Here is a 19,269-nt window from a genome sequence, read left to right as displayed (position 1 = left end):
CCGCCACCTGGCTTCTTAGCGCCGTGCCAGTTTTACCGGGGCTCTAAATAATCCAGATGTGTTGCTTTGTTTCTCCCATAGAAAGCCAAGCTGGGCCAGAAGATCTGACGCCGGAAAGTGGAAAATGATCATCAAGCATCCTTTTGCACTTGTGCTGTTTAGACAATCTTGACACAAACCATACGTCATTTTGACAACATTTATTTACCCCAAGTGTTTGTTTTCAATTGATTTAGGGCCGGTGTTTATTGTGAGCCAGTTCGAAGTGGATATAATGTTGATGCTGCAATGAAAAAGTGCGCTCGCTTCAGTGTTCTTTGATAGTGCCCCTGTAATTCCAGTGAAATATGCCAACCGCAGGACGCCGTTAAGCTGACACGATTTATTAATGTCATGCACCAATCAAATGGCTCCAGAAGCACTCTCCAGTACTTTATACAGAGCTATTTTAGTGAGTCGTACGTTTACATGTCTGGGGAAGAGAAGCACAGCCGCCTGAATTATAGTAATGTGGTGAGAATAGATCACACAGAGCCATACATTACGTGCCTTATTACGCAGTCATTTGTCTATAGGACAGTGTGCACTTATGGGGCCTATACATAGAGGGAAATCGTGGGACATTGGACTATTGTGTTTACTAAGGAGTTGGACCAAGTATGTTTTGAATAATGTATAGTTCCCTTCTGACTGTTTGTGCTTGTCTAAAGTGTTGTAACTTTAGATAAATCAAAAGATCTTGCTTACATTATCTTTATAAGCAGTCTTTTACCCCTGCTTGCTCGTACAAACCTCCAGATTGTGAAAATGTGACCTTCTTGTGCAATACCACAATATTAAATACTTTTTAAAAAATAAATATTATTGATTTATGTTGTTGGGAATGGCACATAAATACACAATGAAAAAAAGTATATGAAATAGATTTAATATATTTTACATTCATATACACTCGCATATCAAATATTTGTACTGTATACAGTACAGTACATGCAATTGCACCTCCTCCACACATATTTTACATATACACCAGAGGCCACCAGCAGACGAGTGCCACAGGACATCAGATTTTTATCTCTTCCTTGTAACACATATTTTATTGATTTAGTAACACAATTTGCTGTGAACTGTGTAAAGCAAACGTTTTTAAAATAAAGGTGACACTGAGATTTTGTAGTCTCATGACAACTGTAATTAAACCAGCCACTGAAAAGCACTGTTACTTCATAAAATCAGCTCAGTCTTTACATTTGTATCGACACCAGCCTCTTCTCTGGTTTTGTTATAGAAGGCACAGGGTGCTCACACAGTTCGAGCCTTGAGTTCAGTAACTTTGTTCATTGCTCTGACACATGAAGTCTTCATAAACAGGTACTTTGTGTTACAGTGTGTCTGATTCTCAGAGTTTGCCATGGCTGCTGACGTCCACAGACATGCAGCGACACTGTTTGACTCTTTGGACCTTGCGATGCCTGAAAGGTGGCTGTAGACCGGGACAGTCCAGCTGCACTGTGAGCTGAGTGATGCGCTGAGGTCTGCAGAAGGAGCAGGACTGAAAGGGCTCCTGCAGTTTGTTGTGGTGCTTCCTCCCTGAGCCTGCAGAGCTGGGGCCCATGTGCCGAGGGATATAGAAGGAGTTGCACTGGCCGTAGCAGAAGCGGTTGACCACTGTACGGCTGATACAGCCCTCTTCACTGACAGTCTGCCTCAGAGGCTGAGTTTTACACCAGTCCCGGCGCAGGTACCTTCTCTCAGTCACTACCAGGGCCTCTCTGCTGGAGGACAGCACCTCAGGCTTCTTCTGTAGTAGGCGCTGGCGCTCTGATGACAGGTTCCCTTTACTCTTGTACGGGGAAGGGATGGAGCCCTGTGGGCGGGGCTTCCTGGTCTCCGCGGTGATACAGAGCACCCCCGCCAGCAGGAAAGGAAGTGTGAGTCTCCACAGCATTCTGCAAGAGAAAACAGTCATTAATATTTTAAAAGTAAGAACTCAGATTTGTACTTACGCAAACATATTTCACTATAACTACCTTTGTGAGGCATAAGTTATTACAAGACAGCCACCCACTGCAAACATATAATTACCATTCCCTGTTCATGTTGGTTCTGCATGTAGCTTGTGTTCTGTAGTCTCACAGGCATCATGAGGAAATGAATCAATCAGCAGGGCCTTCATTTGTCAGCATCTCTGTGTCATTATCTCTATTTGCTTTCCTCTCAGCTACGCAACTCTTTCAAAAATAAACAAAAGCTGCCATCAAAGGATACATTTAAACAGCCATAACGAGAAGGGGAAGTTGATTTTATTGGTCCCGTCGCCGGGTAAAATAATTAGGGCTTTGCTTACTTTAGTCATGAACTATGCCACAGATATGTAAACAGGCATTAGAGGGGCCATCTGCATGTTATTAGGGGAGAGATGGGGGGCGTACAGTGCCCCTCCAGAGTCCAGTCTCCACTCTTTAGTAATAGAGCAAAATGAACTACTAATGACCCATAGTGACCATGAAAGCCACAGACTCTTGTGTCCACAGAGATGCACAACTGATTCTCAACGTTGTGCTGTGAGCGTCAGAAGGTCTGAGAGGGCCGTCAGTGTTTGTGCCAGCACATATTTGACAATCACTCAAGCATCTTTTCAGCAGATGTTGCTCCTGACAAGCATCGCATGACATCAAGAAAGTCTGACAGAAGCAAAGTACCTCAAGGCCATTGGCTGCACCTCTTCACAGACTCGTCTTTGCTGTGCAAATTTGTCTGTTCTCTTTCATCTTGAACCTGCAACTCACTGTGACATGGAACAAACGACTTGATCATAATCCACTTTGTTTAGTGCAGTCTTCTGCCCTTGAGCAGGGGCTGTGGCAGCTGTGGCCTCGTGTGAGTATATCACTGTGAACGCTACATTGGAAATCAGCTGCCCTTCTGCATACAGTGCTGCATGTGTAGATGTCGTGACAATAAGTATCAGACAATACATTTTTCATATACATTAAATTACTTTAAAAAACAAAACAACAAGGTAATCATCTGCCAACTTGTTGCTTACCAACCCTCCTTCGCCCTCATCTCTACAACAACAGCAGAATCAATAACCACCTCCACCTATCCATCTTCCATTCACCACCAAAGTCTTGGTATAGGAAACATTTTTTTTTTTCCATTCATACAGTAGTTCTCGTCATTGCTGACATCCCAACCCATGAGATATATGCACCACTGTTTATTCTGAATCCGGATTGATACGTCATGTAAACTTCCCTAATTTACCATCTACACTTATCATACATGTGACCCTTGAAGCAACAGTCAGAATGGAACATGCATGACCACAAGCTAAATGTTTCGGACATGCTTTCTTGCACACACATTAGACGGAGGTTAGAATAACCGAATCCGGTCGGGGGATCCAACCACCTCCTGCCTCACCAGGTCACGACCCTACACCATCTCCTATAGTCTTTCCATGTGCCGCACTCTCTCATTTGTCTTAGTGCGTCTACGAGAGCATATTTTGCTTCTGTGTCTGCTGGGTTTTGCCTTCTCTGTGGATGTCTCGGAGCAGGGGAAGCACCCTGTTGAGCCCGCCTGTGGGACCCTCCGGGGAAGACTTGACTGATTGTGTATATAAGCACATGATAGATGGCCTATGGATAGCCCCTCTCCTTCTCTCCTCTCAGCCTAAGCAGAATCCTAGTGCCTTCTGCCAAGCCTTCCCTCATCCATCTCTGCCCAGAGACAAATTGCGGTCTGAGGTTTTCTGGAAAAGTTAGGGGGGCGGTGGGCTGCGTTGGTTGGAGGTTAGTGGTTGGGAGATAGTGAGGTTTGGGGGTAATGATAGCCCAATGATGACCTACGGTGAGCCTATAGCCTATATGTGTCTTTCCGCTTGTCAGTTCTTCATCTTTATTCCTCTCCATCTGTCTCTATTTGCCTTAGGATCTGTCCATTTGGTCGACAAACGCACTAATCATCGCGTCATCTCGCAGACGGAAGGAGACGGTGGTTTTTGTGGCACCGGACTCGCTCTCGCTAATACTGTCCACCAACACACTGTTATGTTTCAGCACAACCGCAAATACTTGAGGGATACGCTCCACTGAACTGGAACAGACCTTGGTTCCAAATTTCAGACCTCTAATGAAATCACCCGTATCAGTAAGTGCTGAGCAAGAAAACAACAGCTATTATCAATGGGAAATTGTTCTGTTGTGTTTTGCACAATCCCATGTTTTATGCTGGAGTCAGTGTGTTGCATGAGTAGCAATTGTTCCATTTTCAAACAAGATAATGATAGTGCGATCTTAACCGGTCGTTTCTCTTTCCAGTGTTGAAAACCCACACTTTTTAGCGGTACTATTGTAATCTTAAATTATTAGGTAATACCTCAAAACGAAAAATGCTGTAACGCTAACAATGAAGATATGTTGCATTCACGGTTGCTATTTTCTACTTTAAGTTGCTTTACCGTTTCGTCCATCATTCATTCACTTCACACACACAAATATGGACTATAGGGCAAGGACTCTCCTGAAAATAAGATTCTGAATCTGAATTCTGAGGGACGTTCAAATGAAAAAATATAAAGCAACACACACTTGGCCAAGGACATAACAATAACATGTGATCTAAACACATTTTGCCTGTACAATAACTAATAGTTTTCAATACATATGTTAGACAGAAACTAATATATTAGAAAATTGCAAAGACTGCAACTATTTAGGCAGTACATCCTCTGCAAACAGCAAAATACCCAAAATACCTGTCTCTATGGGGTCTTCTTATTTATGTAGAAAGCCTCCAATAAACCATGTGCAATACTTTACAAGTTTAAATTGTTGTCTGCTGTGAAAAGTTTATGGTCCTGAGCTGATCAAAATGTCTTCAGTAAACGGAACCTTGACTTGATTTTGCAACTGCAATACTAGAGAAATTCAATAGGTATTTTTCCCCGCAAATGTACTTCCCTAATGTGTGGGAATAGGTAATAATTTCATGTACATTTAGTTGGCAGAATACTGTTAATTGGTGGTAATTACACTTTAATAATATGTACTCTAATAAGTGTGGATTGTTTCCCGACACATTTCCCTCACCATGTACACACAGCTCCTCTAAAGCCTTGTGAAACGTCTTCCCAGCACGTCTCCATCAAAGGCAGGTTAAAACAAACAAAACCTGATGCCTCAATTATGGGTGCGTCAGAAAGTCTCACACACAGACCTGTAAGTGCACTTAATTACAGCCGAACCACATTTAATTCAGCGTGCAGCTCCAGCCCCAGCTTACACACATATGACCACACGCGCACACAGGCAGGATACAGAGAGGAAAAGGGCTAAATCAAATGTTTTCACTGCAGACCAATTACACCAGAAGGAACCATGTCATTATCTGTATTTGCGGATTGCAGTTTCCCAAACTATGCTCCACTGCTGGCTCATTAACAGTTGAAGAGGTGGGGGATGCGGGTTCAATGCCAGCAACATGACCAGGAGGCTCCACAAGGCACTTCGGGACAGCCATTTGTCACAATCCGTAATCCATCTCGATAATGACTCACTTCACCAGATAGCAGTAAAATGCTTCCCAAGTACCGGCAAGAATGCAAAGTTGACACGCCACTGTCGCCGGCACAAATCGGCGGAGAGTGGGATCTGAAGTAATTAGAGATGGCTTTATAGAGCCGTATTTCAGATCAGGTGATAATCCCAGTGCAGCGGTTTACAAACAGAAGTCATTTACACTTAAAGAGTCACTGTGGGACTATGAGGAAACTGTTGTGGTCAGATATTTTGTGTCATTTTTTGGTGTCAATATTTGTTAGGATGCTAAAGACATTGGGATTTGAAGAAAATCTATGGCAATACAGTTCAAACAAAACAAAGGCTTGGAGAGAACTAAAACTGCACAATATATCGCCAAATTATCGTTTATATGTAAGAAGCCACAATATATCACCCAGGTCTTTTGTCTTTGTATTTAGCGCATTGATTAAAGCCACACCCCTTAACATTTCACCCAATATTCATTAAAATACAAGCATTCATTTTATTACAGCATTCATTTTATTACAGCAAACAAACATGTTGCTGTGAGCGGCTCACCTCTCCTAAGACCTGACTGTGAGTGAGGACGTCTCCAGCTTTTCCGTGGATATGTTTACTAAAGGTAGCCAAATATGAGATTTAAATAGGTTAGGTCCTCATCCAAATCAGTTCTTTGAATATCCAGCGCAAAAAAATATAAATAATTGTCTGTGTCTAGTTGGTCATTAGGAATATGTTGTTTGATTTGCTGGCAACAGTAGAATCCAAAATGTTACGCAGTGTGCCTTTAAACTGCCTTTAAAAAAAACTTAACCTTTATCATCTTTAAATCTGAGAAATCAAGTCAAAGACAAAATTTAAAGAATCAAAGTCATTTTACCAACATTTTGTAATATTGTGTAATTCCTAAGCGCTGCCATGCATGTTAAAACAGTAGGTACTGTAAGTAGTCACAATAAGACACTGCTACAACGTGATGTGAAGCTCAAGCTGTGACTTGGGAGGAGCTTGGAGTTGAGCCGCTGATATTAAACATAATTTGTTTGGAAGCTTCACGCTTCCAAACCTTATTATTACTTGGCAGGTATTTTCCACACAGTCACAAGGAAACAAAGTATCGCTCATTTGCAGGATTTAATTAAATGACAGTCAAATGGACACCTAAACGTTATTTAAAGAACTCTTAGAAGCAAATTTATGAAACATTCAGTTAAAATAGAGTCACTTTTCACATAAGAATCTGATTTAGCCAAGACAATAGATACTATAAATAACACATATTTAGCGCCATCTGTTCCTGAGAATCTCTGGAACTACCTCCAATTCCATTTTTATCCTTATAATGCAACTGCATTCACTTTTCTATAGACTTCAGCCTCCACTGGCCCACCACTGCCTACAGCCCTCCCCCTGCGCTCCATGGGTTAAGAATGTCATACGGCCTTCTATCAAATGCCCGTTTGGCTGTCTTTAGGGGATTATGGCGTAGCGATTTGTGTTGCTTAAGAAACTGAAATGTGTCTGTGCGCTAAATCCTCTTTGACATCAGAGTCGGGCCTGTACAAGGAGGTGCAGTCACCGGCCAGTAAGACGGATCAGGAACACAACTCCAAGCAGCATTCAGTTCCACAGCACGCACGCTCACACATTGTTCTCACACACTGAAGCAGTGGAAAAGTAGCTACATGTACCTGTGCCTGTACATGGACAAATCAAGTCAGCTTTTAGGGAGTAAAAGTCTTGCATTTTATGCATTTCACCAACTGACTGTTTACTTGTATGACAGTATTTTTGGCATAGAGTTGAGGAGCTAGTGAGCTATTAAAGAAATAATTACTTCTATGGCAGATGAAGCACGCTTTTCCCAGAAGATGGTGAAAGACTGTTGTGGAGTGGAGGGAGCTGCACAGGAGGAAAAGAAAGGAGGAGGTGGAGGAGCTGACCAGTGCAGGACACCACGCTTTGAAACAGGGACAAACCCAGGAGTCGGTGCACCGTTTCAGAGGATCAGAGGAGACTGAAGGCAGCCGACCATGTTTCCTCCGGGTGCTCCGGTTTCCTCTACTTCCAAAAACATGCTGGTCAGGTTGACCCAGAGTGGCGGCGCGGCTAAGTCACAGTGGCTCAGGACTAACACCTGAACAAAATGTTGTTGTATGGTTGTAAAATGACAAATAAAGCCCTTACTTACTTATTTAAGTGGATAGTGATAGAGGTAAAAGTTATGTATGTGGCCGCAAGTCAAAGAGATATAGTAATAGTGTCAGTGATGGCCACAATTGTGGAGCAAGATGTGAAATAACAGGCATAATATATACAATAGCTATTCAATAAGTGGCAATTCTGAGTGTTATGCAAAATACTATATAGTACTCTCTACATTTAGTAAGAAATAATTTTGGTAATTAAGTTTAGAGGGGTTTGTAATAACATTGCATATAGTCTAGTGTCTTGACTATCTTACACTTTACATATACACTTTTCACCATCACAGCTATCAACCATAGCTTTAGCCCATCCATCACTGTGTGCTATGTATTCTCCTGCTGAAAAACTAAGCAACACCTTAATCTGGCACTGTCATCGCCGGCTAATTCTCTCGCTCACGTCGCTAATTCCCAGAGAATCACACCACTAATTATAGTCATTGTGGAGACACTTTTATCCCCATACAGCGCCTCACCTCCGAGGCCCATGTTTTCCCTCTGCCTCACTGGGAACAAACTCTTGCTTGCCGGCAGGGGTGGTAAATATCTGTTCAATTACTGTTGTTGGAATTACATGGCTTTGTGCTTACTCATTTGCACTCAGTGACTCAATGTCAGTTTGCCTCCTGCCAAGTTCTTTCATTTGTACTTTTGGAGTTCACTGATCAAATCTGGAAGTTAGGAATTGAATTAGAAGTAAATTCTGGGCTACTTGAATACTTGAATTACAAGACACTACGGGTATGTTGGTACAATGTTAGAGAATGGGGTTGAACCTAACGTATTGAGACACAAATTGAGGAGAATATTCAGCCAAAAAATGAGAGAAAGTAGCAAGACAAGTCCACAAATTGCTACAAATGATGTTGAGCAACATATGAAGTATCCACAGTTTTAAAGACTTTTATTGTATTTATCTATTATTCAATTGAGACCGCAAATTAAGACCATAGTTTGCATTCTATTAGGCTTGACTTGTGGATTATAAAGTTGGGACTTCAAGATACAATGAGGCTTCAATTTTCAAAACCAATCTCTGTTCACAATCTGGAGAGTTTCAAGTTGAAAAAAGTTGGTTACCTCCCAGCTGAGCGTTGACAGAATCGTTTCGAGGATGCGCTCAGGGCTGACTGTCCACCTTCACTGGTCCTTGCGTCCACTTCCAGCTCGTGGTTTCCATGGCAACATAGCCCGTAGTATCCTCAGTGTGCTTCCACCTCGGCTACTTTTCACCCCTCCGAAGTCAGCGCCCCAAGTCTTCTCACTGTTCCCTTATCTATGTCGAGGTCCAGCTCTCCCTGAGTCACATTGCATCCATTTGTCCTGTGTGGAGTGAGGTTTGACTGCACTGTTCTGCCTTATTGTGCAGCCCTTACCAGCCCCTTCCCTCCTCAAGACTGGGAGGCCGTCTCCTATTGGCCCTGGCTATTGTATGAATCAAACCAAGCTTCACTGCTCTCTCACTTTCTCCCCTCTCCCTGTCCCTCCTTCGCTTTCTCTTGTTGCTGTTTTCTTTGATATCTTTTTATACACCATCCCACCCATCCATCCATCAGGAACCAGGCCTATCAAAATGACAATGCCTTTGTTCCCTATCCCAGTTTTTACGCGTCTGAGTGACAACCATGGACAATACAGGGCACTTGTGTTAGAAAACAGACTGCTTTTTTACAACTTTAAACCCTTTCTTATTAGCATTGAGACCACATAGTAAAGGCAGCCCATTTTGGAATCAGATTAGTCCGCTGCACCATAAATCAATGTCCACATCCACCCCCCCAGACTGAAGAATTGACTTTGAAAACGCAGCATTCCTCGGGACAATGATAATGTTGAGCTCAGTGGCTCAAACAATGCTGACCACTGGGTATATTGAGGCTGGAAACTGTCTGTCACCCGTGGTCCGTGGATAAAAGAGCTGAAACGTTGAGAGAAGAAGAGAAAACCTCAAGTGGAACAGAGCATACAAAAAGCCCTTGAAAGTAGCAGACAGTGATGACACACTCGCATGACAAAACTTCATTTGTCACAGCGAGTCTGCGGCGTCTACTGCAGCTGGGATCAGCGGCGTGGTGGTCAAAAGGTGGTGGGAAATAGAACATCTCCCTCTGGCGGTGGAAAACAGAAATGCCTGTGGAAGTATTTTAGGAGTAGTAGACATGCGCCTCTTCCAGTCGAGGGTGAACGTCACAAGATTTTTTAAAATATATTTTACATAACGTTAGCCAAATTGAGCCAAAATGATACTTTTAACTTCCTCAACCAGTCAGAAGATCCATACTTACAGTGGGAACCAGATGTTTACAAACACTACAAAAAAGACACATATGCATTATTTGTCTCACTGTCTGACATGAAACCAGAATTGACTTTTACCTCTTTAGGTCAACAAGAATTTTCAAAATCATTTCTATTTGCTAAATGCCAATAACATTTTCTACATGTTTTATATTACTTTTTACAAAGCCAAAAGCCTTTAAACTGTGTAACTTTTGTCAAACGTTTTGTATTTCCTTCCACAATTTTCTCAAAATAGTTGGCAGGAATGTTGGTCCATCCTCCAAACAGAACTGGTGTAACTGAGACACATTTGTAGGCCATCTTCTGTGCACATGCTTTTTCTGCACATTTTCAACTGGATTGATATCGGGATTTTTCTGATGACCACTGACTACAAAACATTGACTTTTCCTTAAGCCACTTTGTAGCCAGTTTGGCAGTGTGCTTTGCGTCATTGTCCATTTGGAAGACCCATCTGCGCCCAAGCTTTAACTTTCTGGCTATTGTCTTGAGATGTTGCTCCAATATTTCCACATAGACATCTATTTTGTGAAGTGCACCAGTCTGTCCCACAGCAAAACAACCCCACAGCATGATGCTGCCACCGGCCGCCACATTTCTAGGTTGGGATGGTGTTCTCAGGCTCCCCCTTTTTCCTCCAAACGTGACGATGGTCATTATGGCCAAACAATTCTTTCATTTTTTCTCCATCAGACCACAGGCTATGTCTCCAAAATTAAAGTCTTTATTTTTGTTTTATTTGCAAACTCCAAACTGGCTTTTTGATGTTTCTTTTGGAGTAATTGGCTTCTTCCTGGCAGAGGACCCTCTCAGCCCATGTCGGTACAGGGCTTTCCCAAATTGTTTCAAGGTATAGTAATCTTAGTGTATGTAAACTTCTGACTTAATAACAAAGTAACAAAAACATTTCTAAATAAAAATCTATCTCTCATTCTTCTGACATTTAGCAAATAGAAATAATTTAGAAAATTCTAGTTGCCCTCAAAAAGTAAGAGTTAATTCTGGTTTCATGTCAGACAATGAGAAAAAAAAAATCTTTTCATATAGTGTATTTAAACATCTGGTTCCCACTGTACATTTTGCTTATTTTTTCCGAAAACCAAAATATAACTGGTGACTTTGGGGCGACGGTGGCGAAGATGCTAGAGCGGGTCATCTTGTGAGGATGCATGCTGTTGTTATGTTGATAAGCAAGACACTTCTCTCACCTTGCCTCCAGTGTGCGTATTGTTGTGTGAATGAGTGAGTGGTTACAACCTTGATGTAAAGTGCTTTGAGTGCCTATAGCAGGTAGAAAGGCGCTATATAAATGCGACCATTTACTCCTATGATAGTGAATAAAGGTGAGGATGAATTGTCGTCTCCATTTGTCTGATTGTTACTTCATTAAAAATGTTGAGATCAAACGCAACTGAAAAATCTCCATCCTCCATACATACACACGTGCCATGTCAGAAAACACCTTCACACCACAGAAACAGATAGAGGGGGAACTTTAATAGTACAAGTAAGTAAAAGTGTTTGTAAATATGGTATAAAAATAAATGCAGGAGAATAACAAAGAATTATGCTTTACATAAGAGACTGGAGACGCATTTTTGCAGTTTTTGAAATGTGACTTTACAAGTGCAATGGAAATAATATGTGCTAATTATTGTAGTGCAAGAAAAAAATGCAAAGCAAAGTAAATGCACAATAAATAAATATAAGAATAATCATAATATACATGTATATATATTGGATATTCATTCTGCACACAACACTTCCCATAGCGTGACAAAATATTGGTGACCTCGAACCATGATGACTTGTATTTAGCTGCTGTATTCTTTTTTCACTAAAATGTTCTCATTATTTTTTTATTTTTTTTCTCTCTGACATCATCTGTCGGAGCTGGAAGTGAACGAGGGGCTTAAAGATCCCGGCGTTCCGATGGAAAAGCTGGAACGGCGTATCGGAAGTCCTCAGATGACATCTCTACTGCCAGTTTATCCATGTCCCTACACGGGCCAAGCAGCGGCCAGCGGGGAAAGACTGGAGATATCTAATGTGCGGAGAGACAGGGAGGAGCGCTGCTCTCCTGGTGGACATGCAACATCCCGTGGACGACAGACACACACTGGCCCGGCTCCTGCCCCGTGGGCCCACAGCAGATGGACAGACCATGATGAAGATATGAAGACACGACTCTACTCCCCACATCCCACAGCGAGAGAGAGAGAGAGATGGCGTTGAGTTTAGCTTGATGGCACATGATTGGACAGCCTCGTAGATCCTGTTGGTGTGACCTGGACGAAGGAAAGCAAAGAAATAATAATAATAATAATAATAATGCATTGGTTTTATATAGCGCTTTTCTGGACACTCAAAGACGCATACATATTTACATTGCACTATTCATTCACTCCATACTCGGTGGTAGTAAGCTACTATTGTAGCCACAGCTGCCCTGGGGTAGACTGACGGAAGCGAGGCAACCAGTCTGCGCCATCGGCCCCTCCGACGACCACCACTCACTCACTCACGCATTACATTCGCTAGGCTTCCTTGTGTTCCTAAACGGTCTCCCATCCAAGTACCGACCAGGCCCTTCCCTGCTTAGCTTCCAAGGTCTGATACATATGAACTTTTCTGCACTATGTTAGGCTTTTAACTGTGTTCTTTTAAGATCAGGACATAAAGCACCTCAAGAGAACTGTTAGGGAAAAGGAGGAGATTCAAAGATTACTCAAAGATGTGCTGATGGCTCGAACTCCAGGTATGTTTTTGATTAGAGATAACATCGTAACATGCTAAAAAGTTTGGAAAAAGTTGACTTTGCCCCAATTTAATGATGAGAGAAAACAAAAAAGGAGTGCTAGCTACTGTACATTAGGTAAAGGCATACAGCAGGTGAAAGTAAAGTAGTTACCTGGAAGCAGCGACCTTCAGAACAAGTTCTTACTTTTCTGTGAAACAGAGAACACAAAGTGAATACATGGAGTCAATACCGGCCCTAACCACGGTTTTATTTTTGATTTGGAAAAGAAAAACAAACTTGCTGTCTACCCAAAAGTCTAAGCAGCTCCCCCCCAAAACACCAGCGATTCCTTATGCAGTCATCTTCCCACCGTGACAGAGTGCAAGGTGTGGGAGAGCGTTCTTAAGCACAAATATATCCTCTTTAATTCTAAATAATTCATCATGTTGTGACAGCTTCAATGCCTTTACTGCTGCTACAAGCCCCATACAAATCCACTTTCCCCCCACACATTATCTACTCCACTCGGCAAAAACAAAAAACATCCAGCCACACTGGAATTCTCACAAGTGTGTGGGAATCAAGGGAGACTCGAAAGTTCAGAAAAGTGGATTCTTTGGAGATTAGTCTAGTAGCCATGAAAGTAATTTAAACCAAATAGCCGCAAATATGTCTGAAAATGGTTTGCACAGAAATTGCACGCTGGGAAAGCTATTGTAAGCACACTGAAAGCCTAAAGCGTGGATGATTGTAGTCTCAATAGCAAAACATAAACGTAATTTTGAGAATGGTGATGCGTTTACCTTCTTCTTGGCTTGTAATAGCTCCTGGTAGGCACTGGAACGGATGAAACGGCTGTAAGAATCACTCTTCATCAATTTGTAGATGTGCTCCTGGAAGAAGATAGAAGACGCAATGTTTCTAATCAATGTCTAAGAGTTTCCCTGAGCAATATTGCAAGTTAAATTGCTTGCTTTCATACATAGGACAATATGTGTGTTTTTAACAAAACTATTTTCCTAACAATACCCACTCTGGCTTAGCTGCTAGTTGTTTGATAATGGTTTCAAGTTTAGAATTATTAAATGCTTATATCAACAATAATCTGAGGGAAAACACAGTATTCTACATTATAAATATGGATCATGTGTCCTCACTTGTGTCCTTAATAAAGATTGAATGAATGAATGAATGATATACAGTATATGGTGAATCTATGTCTTATTTTAGTCACGGCTTGCTATCCAAGGAGGATTGTGGATTCTGACACAAAACCAGTTGACTACTGCTATACAAAGTACAGGAGTGTGGCATTGCCCCCTTGGAATGCAATGTCAAAGAGTGACAAACAGAGCGAAAGGAAACCTGAAAGAAGAATGTGAGTATGTTCCCGTTCATTTCCTTGAGTTCGAGAGAAGACAGCTGTAGATTACTTGCAAATCCAATAATATGGCATTTGTGAAGGGGGAAATCCAACCTTTATGGAGCAGTACCTGACTGTCATACTCTTCACAGAATACACGGAGTAAGTCAGACAGCTTGGGTAACAGTTTACACAGAAATCATATAAAACAAAAGTAGTCCGATTTCTCTCTCCTCACCTGTGCGTCTTCGAATGCGTACCGTCCCGGGTCTTTGACATTCTGGGTGGTCTTGTCGTAGCTCTTGGAGTCCACATTAATGGCACTGGGGGCTCCTGGAGCCAGGAACTCCTGCCAGATCTCCTGCACCCGTGTGGGAACTTCTCTGATGGGACGCTTCTTTAGCTCTTGGACCGCTAACCAGAACCTGAACAAACAAAGTGCGCAAAATGAGTAATAAGGCATGAAAATCAATTACGCTAATGCCCAGATTAAATAATTTCAAGGTTTCTATGTTTTCTTTTTTTAATGCAGCATCTGTTTACTTTCAGTTTAAATGATACAGTACAAGCAATGGCCCCTTGAAAACAAGTAAACATGGGTTTTACTTTAGAGCACATGTTTCAAACACAAGGCCCAGATGATTTAATGTGGCCCTTTGTAGAGCATGAATTTTTGAGTATGTCGGGGGAAAAAAGTATGTCTCTAGCCAATTCCTGTTCAGATTTATGGATTTTTTTTTTTTTAAATATAGAGAATGCTCACTCCAGCCATTAGGGGGCAGTTAAATTTAAAAATTCCACACGTGTCCAGCAGAGGGCACTGTCATAATGAGAGGTCAGGATATAAACAGCATATTATAGCCATGTGGTAAATGGTCAGTGTGCCCAGGGCGGCTGTGGCAACAATAGTAACTTACCGCCACATAGTGTGGAGTAAATGAATAATGACTTTGATAAAGCTTAATAAGTTTAAGTCATTGTTATTTATTAGGCCACAGTCCTTTACAAAATATGGCGGCCCGTGACCTGCCGTGGGGGCTGAATTTCGGCCCACGACCCAAAAAGAGTGCAACACCCCTGCTTTAGAGTATATTGTTTTATAGTAATCATCTCAGTAAAAGTATTTGCTGTGGTAATTATTACAAGTAGATATGCAGTGCAGTACACGTCTCCATATAATCAATAGATATTTATGATGTAGCCTTCATGATGTGGCTGTGATTTTACCCTCATCACATATGAACATATCCATGAAAGCAGTCGTGTAATTGTGTTTGCGCACAGTTAATACTCTGCAGTGTTCCTCTTACCATAAATAACCCTATTACAGAGAGCGTCAGCACCTGAGTTATACGGTGCACAGCTGTAGTCCTGAATATTTTAAACAGCTGCCTCCACCAGCGCTTTGCTCTTTCACTTAACCAGGTTAGACCCTCAAAGTGAACCCAGGACAGGACCACATGCTACTTAGAGTTTATGGAGGGTGGCATGAATCCCCAATATCGGAATTTTACTCTTTACTTACTCTTTACCAGGGGGGATTTTTGGCCTTGGTTAATTGATTGCATCTGGATAAAATTTTTGTGAAACTTGCTTATAAACTCGGCACTATGAGAAAATGTGATTTTCATTTTTTGCTTTAGCTTTTGCAGACATGCCTGACTTCACCTCACTTCAAGTTGGATCATCCGGGCATGTGCAGAGCAGACCCTGTGGAAGCGTGATGTTTTTCATAAAGAAGGTGTGAGTGCTCGCTGTTACATGATTGTGTTCATGTGTTCGTCTGTGTGTGAGTGTGCGTCCGTGGGAGGTGCGTAAAGTGTGAATTAAATCCTCCCCAGTCTGTCACGTGTGCCGCAGTGACTGTGTGCTTGCGGTAATAACGAAACAGGGGATGAAATCAGCACTCACTGTAGCACAGAACACCATCGCACCAAACCTTTTACAGAGCAGCTCTGTTGGAACACTTCGCTTGGTACTGCGCTCTCTGTAAGCTATTCTACATGCTATCATGGACAGGTTGCCAAGTATTTACTCATTTGTATGTACTGCTTGTTTGTTTACCTGAGATTCTCTGAGCTGAACTCAGACTCCAGGAATTTGAGAAACTGCTCTCTCCCCACGGGATCTTTCAGGACCTCATCGATGCCAAAGGCCCATCGCTTTACCCTCTGCTGCCCCGGCTCCTTACTGTCACAACACAACAACAAACGGTGTCAACAAAGCATAGAGAGAATAAAAATAATAAGTGTATCAGGCTCATTATCACCTGGCTTCCAGTTCCCATAATGTGGTGTCGTCTGAGATCCAGGGGTTGGACGGGTCGGGCGGCGTGAGGCACGGGTCATATTCAAGGTACTGCTCTGTGTAGCCAATTAAACTGGATTCGGGAGAAAAAGCACATTATTTGTGAGCTGCTCAAAAGCCTACCTGCTACAACAATTTGCCGACAATCTCTCGACACTATTACCGCCTTTCAGACCGAACTGTCCGGTTATTTATTGAAAGCTTAGTGCTAGCTTCAGAGCAATTTAAGTGAAAGAAATCTCGCGGCGAGCAGACTGGAGTGAACCAAATGGAGTTTCAAAGGAATTCCCAGGACAAACCGCGGACAAGCCTGTGCTGAATGCTCCTCCATCAGACGGGGCAGACAGCACAATAGAAGTGTATCGGACTGCCCTGGTCCTGACACCACTAATGCCACTGTGCTCCCCATCCATCCTCAAGGTCATGTGATCTCTTCATTCGCAGACACAGCCCATTTAAAGGCTCAATACGCCGATCAATGACCAGACAAAGACACACAGAACACCGCTCACCTCTCCGCCACTTTGGACATTTTCAGTCGATGCCGGTCTAATTGCAATTGCCAAAAGGTAATCTGGAGGAATCAGAAAGAAAATAGGCAATGATTTGTTGAATTAGCAAATGACTTTCACAAAGTTTGGCCTTCCATATTAAATTTCCACTATGATTTTAGGCCGTCGTAGGGAGCAATGGACTCAAGGACATGCATAGGCAACTTTTACGAAATAGAATAAATACAGTATAAAGAGGGGAAATCTTATTACTCAATATTTTACTTGAAGGACCTTGTTTTTGGCCTTGTTGTCAAGTGAATAGTAAAGTGGGTGTGATGCAATAGTTGTAGCCTTAAATCTAGCACTGCTCTAGATGAAATGCTTTAGTTAAACTTTTTATACCCACATTTTTACCTTCCATGTGAATGTCTGAATGTACTTTTTAGTCAGTCTCACCAGCAGTTAACTATTGTATATTATATATTGAATACATTCATATTTTGAAGTAAAAATGTGGACTGAAACAATACAAAACTCATAGCACACAGGCTTTTCTTATAGTCCAAATGTTATTATGTTTGGGAAGTAGAGTGAAGAAGTATGCAGTGATATGGCACTATTGACTCGGTATGGCCTGCTCTAAAATTAACTTTAAGTAAGATAGCTGGTCTCGCCTGTGGAAATAAACTTTTACGAGTACTTCCATCCTATCATGAAAATTGAAAAATCCTCTTGAGTATACTATATGTTTTTGGCTCTAAAGTGAACTACAGCCAGACTAGTGCGTGCACTGGTGCGCTGACCTGTTCCTGCAGCTCCTCCTCTGTGGGCTGCTTGGCCTCGGGCGCGGGGGTGTGGGTGGGACTGTGAGTGCGGATGTCGTTCTGCAGCCCGTACACAGACTGAACAAAAAGAGAAGAGAAATGACTGTACTCAAACACATACCATACACATACTTTTTCCTTTCTTCGCGTGACGTTTGGCCATCAAACGGGACATTAAGCGTACCTTTCTGGTTTTGTGCGGGTTTTTCATTCTGGAGGACTTCTTTATGTCGACTTCTGTTGTGTTTACACATCCAGGCTGAGAGAAGGGGGAAAAAGAACATTACACCAGATGATGATTAGTTGGTTTGACTTTGACTTCACTGGAAACATGTGACAGAAAACACTCGGTTGGGAAAACATACCAACTTCATGCAGAAAGAATACACTTCCTTTAACCGGTGATCTTCATTTTATATGATCTACTTTGCCACACTGCTGCTTCTCACTTCAGTCAAGCCGTAAACTATAACCGTATTCCGCTTTATTGCTAGTTGAGCCAATATTTCTTTATTAAGTTTTTTTTTTTTTGACAGCCCACAGTTGGCAGCTTGTCAGTTGCAGCGCGCTAAGCCATATATAGACACTGTGTCATATTCTGCCTAATTAAACCTGGAATGTGCCAATTCTCACAAAACAACCAAACCAGCGGGACCTCGCTCGGTGCTGTGGCGGTGTGCGAAAGCCCCTGATTGAACAAGTGGGCCAATCTAGGCCTCATCCAGGAGAACAGTGCTAAGTAGCTCCAGCGCGTCACTGTGAAATTTGAATTAATATTGATTATGTCGATCCAAGGACGCATAAATTGAACTTGTTATTTCCCAATTAAGCACGGTGCGACTGCCGGAGCGGATCTGCGAGGGGAGGGGCTGAATGCGAATGCGGGGTGAGAGTGCGAGCGAGGGCATAGGTGGCCGATGACGCTGATATGTTTAGACGGTTATCGATGCAGCATTTCTCCTGTACGTCTGTCACCTCGGCCCTGCGCGCCAGTGTGTCAGTCAGCCAGCAAAGTGCAACCCCCACTTAACACCGTAATGATCCAAAGAGGTTTTCCCCCTAGGTTGCATTTTACTGCCAAGTCATTACGAAAGCAACAACGCCATAAAGAGCAGTTAATATATGCTAATGGTCCCAGCAGCGGTAATTTCACTTACCACTGGTCTGTGCACGTCCCAGAAAGCTCTTTCCTGACTGTCGAGAATCTTACGCTCAATTTTGTCTCTTTTCTTGTCAACTCTGTGAAAGCAAAGGCGGACATGTTAAAAGCGGTTTATTCGAGGACATGTTGGATCAGTAGGTGAAAAGTCTTGATTAGTGCTGGTATGAACTATTCCACTCATTTGAAATGCCTTTGATGCTATAGGACCAGAGCTCAGACCTAAGGTGGGTTCTGAACGTATTTTTACTATCCGAAGTTGTGTTGAAGTATGACACTGAAAATAGTATTCGAATAATGTGCTCACACTTATGTAAGTTAA

At 42.3% G+C, this 19,269-nt stretch overlaps 3 protein-coding genes across 3 annotated transcripts in view; 1 reads left to right on the top strand and 2 right to left on the bottom strand.

Annotated features, from left to right (window-relative positions):
• The window catches only part of fmn2a (formin 2a), a 41,029-nt gene extending 40,203 nt beyond the window's left edge, over nucleotides 1–826 (top strand). The window contains exon 17 of the mRNA XM_079559643.1: nucleotides 82–826. Coding sequence (XP_079415769.1) covers nucleotides 82–108 — 27 coding nt within the window. The 3' untranslated portion in view covers nucleotides 109–826. The remainder of the gene's footprint in view (nucleotides 1–81) is intronic.
• Nucleotides 827–922: 96 nt separating this feature from the next.
• LOC306965313 (gremlin-2-like) lies at nucleotides 923–9,906 on the bottom strand. Its single transcript, XM_079559645.1, has 2 exons — nucleotides 8,840–9,906; nucleotides 923–1,949 (listed from the first exon to the last, which is right to left on the bottom strand). The coding sequence occupies exon 2, from the start codon at nucleotides 1,946–1,948 to the stop codon at nucleotides 1,400–1,402; it is 549 nt and encodes a 182-aa protein (XP_079415771.1). The 5' UTR covers nucleotide 1,949; nucleotides 8,840–9,906; the 3' UTR covers nucleotides 923–1,399.
• A 2,280-nt stretch (nucleotides 9,907–12,186) lies between these two features.
• Nucleotides 12,187–19,269, bottom strand: part of rgs7a (regulator of G protein signaling 7a) — a 63,784-nt gene continuing 56,701 nt past the window's right edge. The window contains exons 9-18 of the mRNA XM_079560485.1: nucleotides 18,946–19,027; nucleotides 17,973–18,047; nucleotides 17,768–17,866; nucleotides 16,983–17,044; nucleotides 16,433–16,543; nucleotides 16,228–16,353; nucleotides 14,402–14,588; nucleotides 13,604–13,693; nucleotides 12,972–13,008; nucleotides 12,187–12,348 (exon numbers count right to left, since the gene is read on the bottom strand). Coding sequence (XP_079416611.1) covers nucleotides 12,988–13,008; nucleotides 13,604–13,693; nucleotides 14,402–14,588; nucleotides 16,228–16,353; nucleotides 16,433–16,543; nucleotides 16,983–17,044; nucleotides 17,768–17,866; nucleotides 17,973–18,047; nucleotides 18,946–19,027 — 853 coding nt within the window. The 3' untranslated portion in view covers nucleotides 12,187–12,348; nucleotides 12,972–12,987. The remainder of the gene's footprint in view (nucleotides 12,349–12,971; nucleotides 13,009–13,603; nucleotides 13,694–14,401; nucleotides 14,589–16,227; nucleotides 16,354–16,432; nucleotides 16,544–16,982; nucleotides 17,045–17,767; nucleotides 17,867–17,972; nucleotides 18,048–18,945; nucleotides 19,028–19,269) is intronic.

The sequence above is a fragment of the Gobius niger genome (genome assembly GCF_951799975.1).
Source record: "Gobius niger genome assembly, chromosome: 7".
NCBI classification, from domain to species: domain Eukaryota; kingdom Metazoa; phylum Chordata; class Actinopteri; order Gobiiformes; family Gobiidae; genus Gobius; species Gobius niger.
The sequence above is the reverse complement of the archived record's forward strand: the minus strand, read 5'-3'. Positions and strand labels throughout refer to the sequence as shown.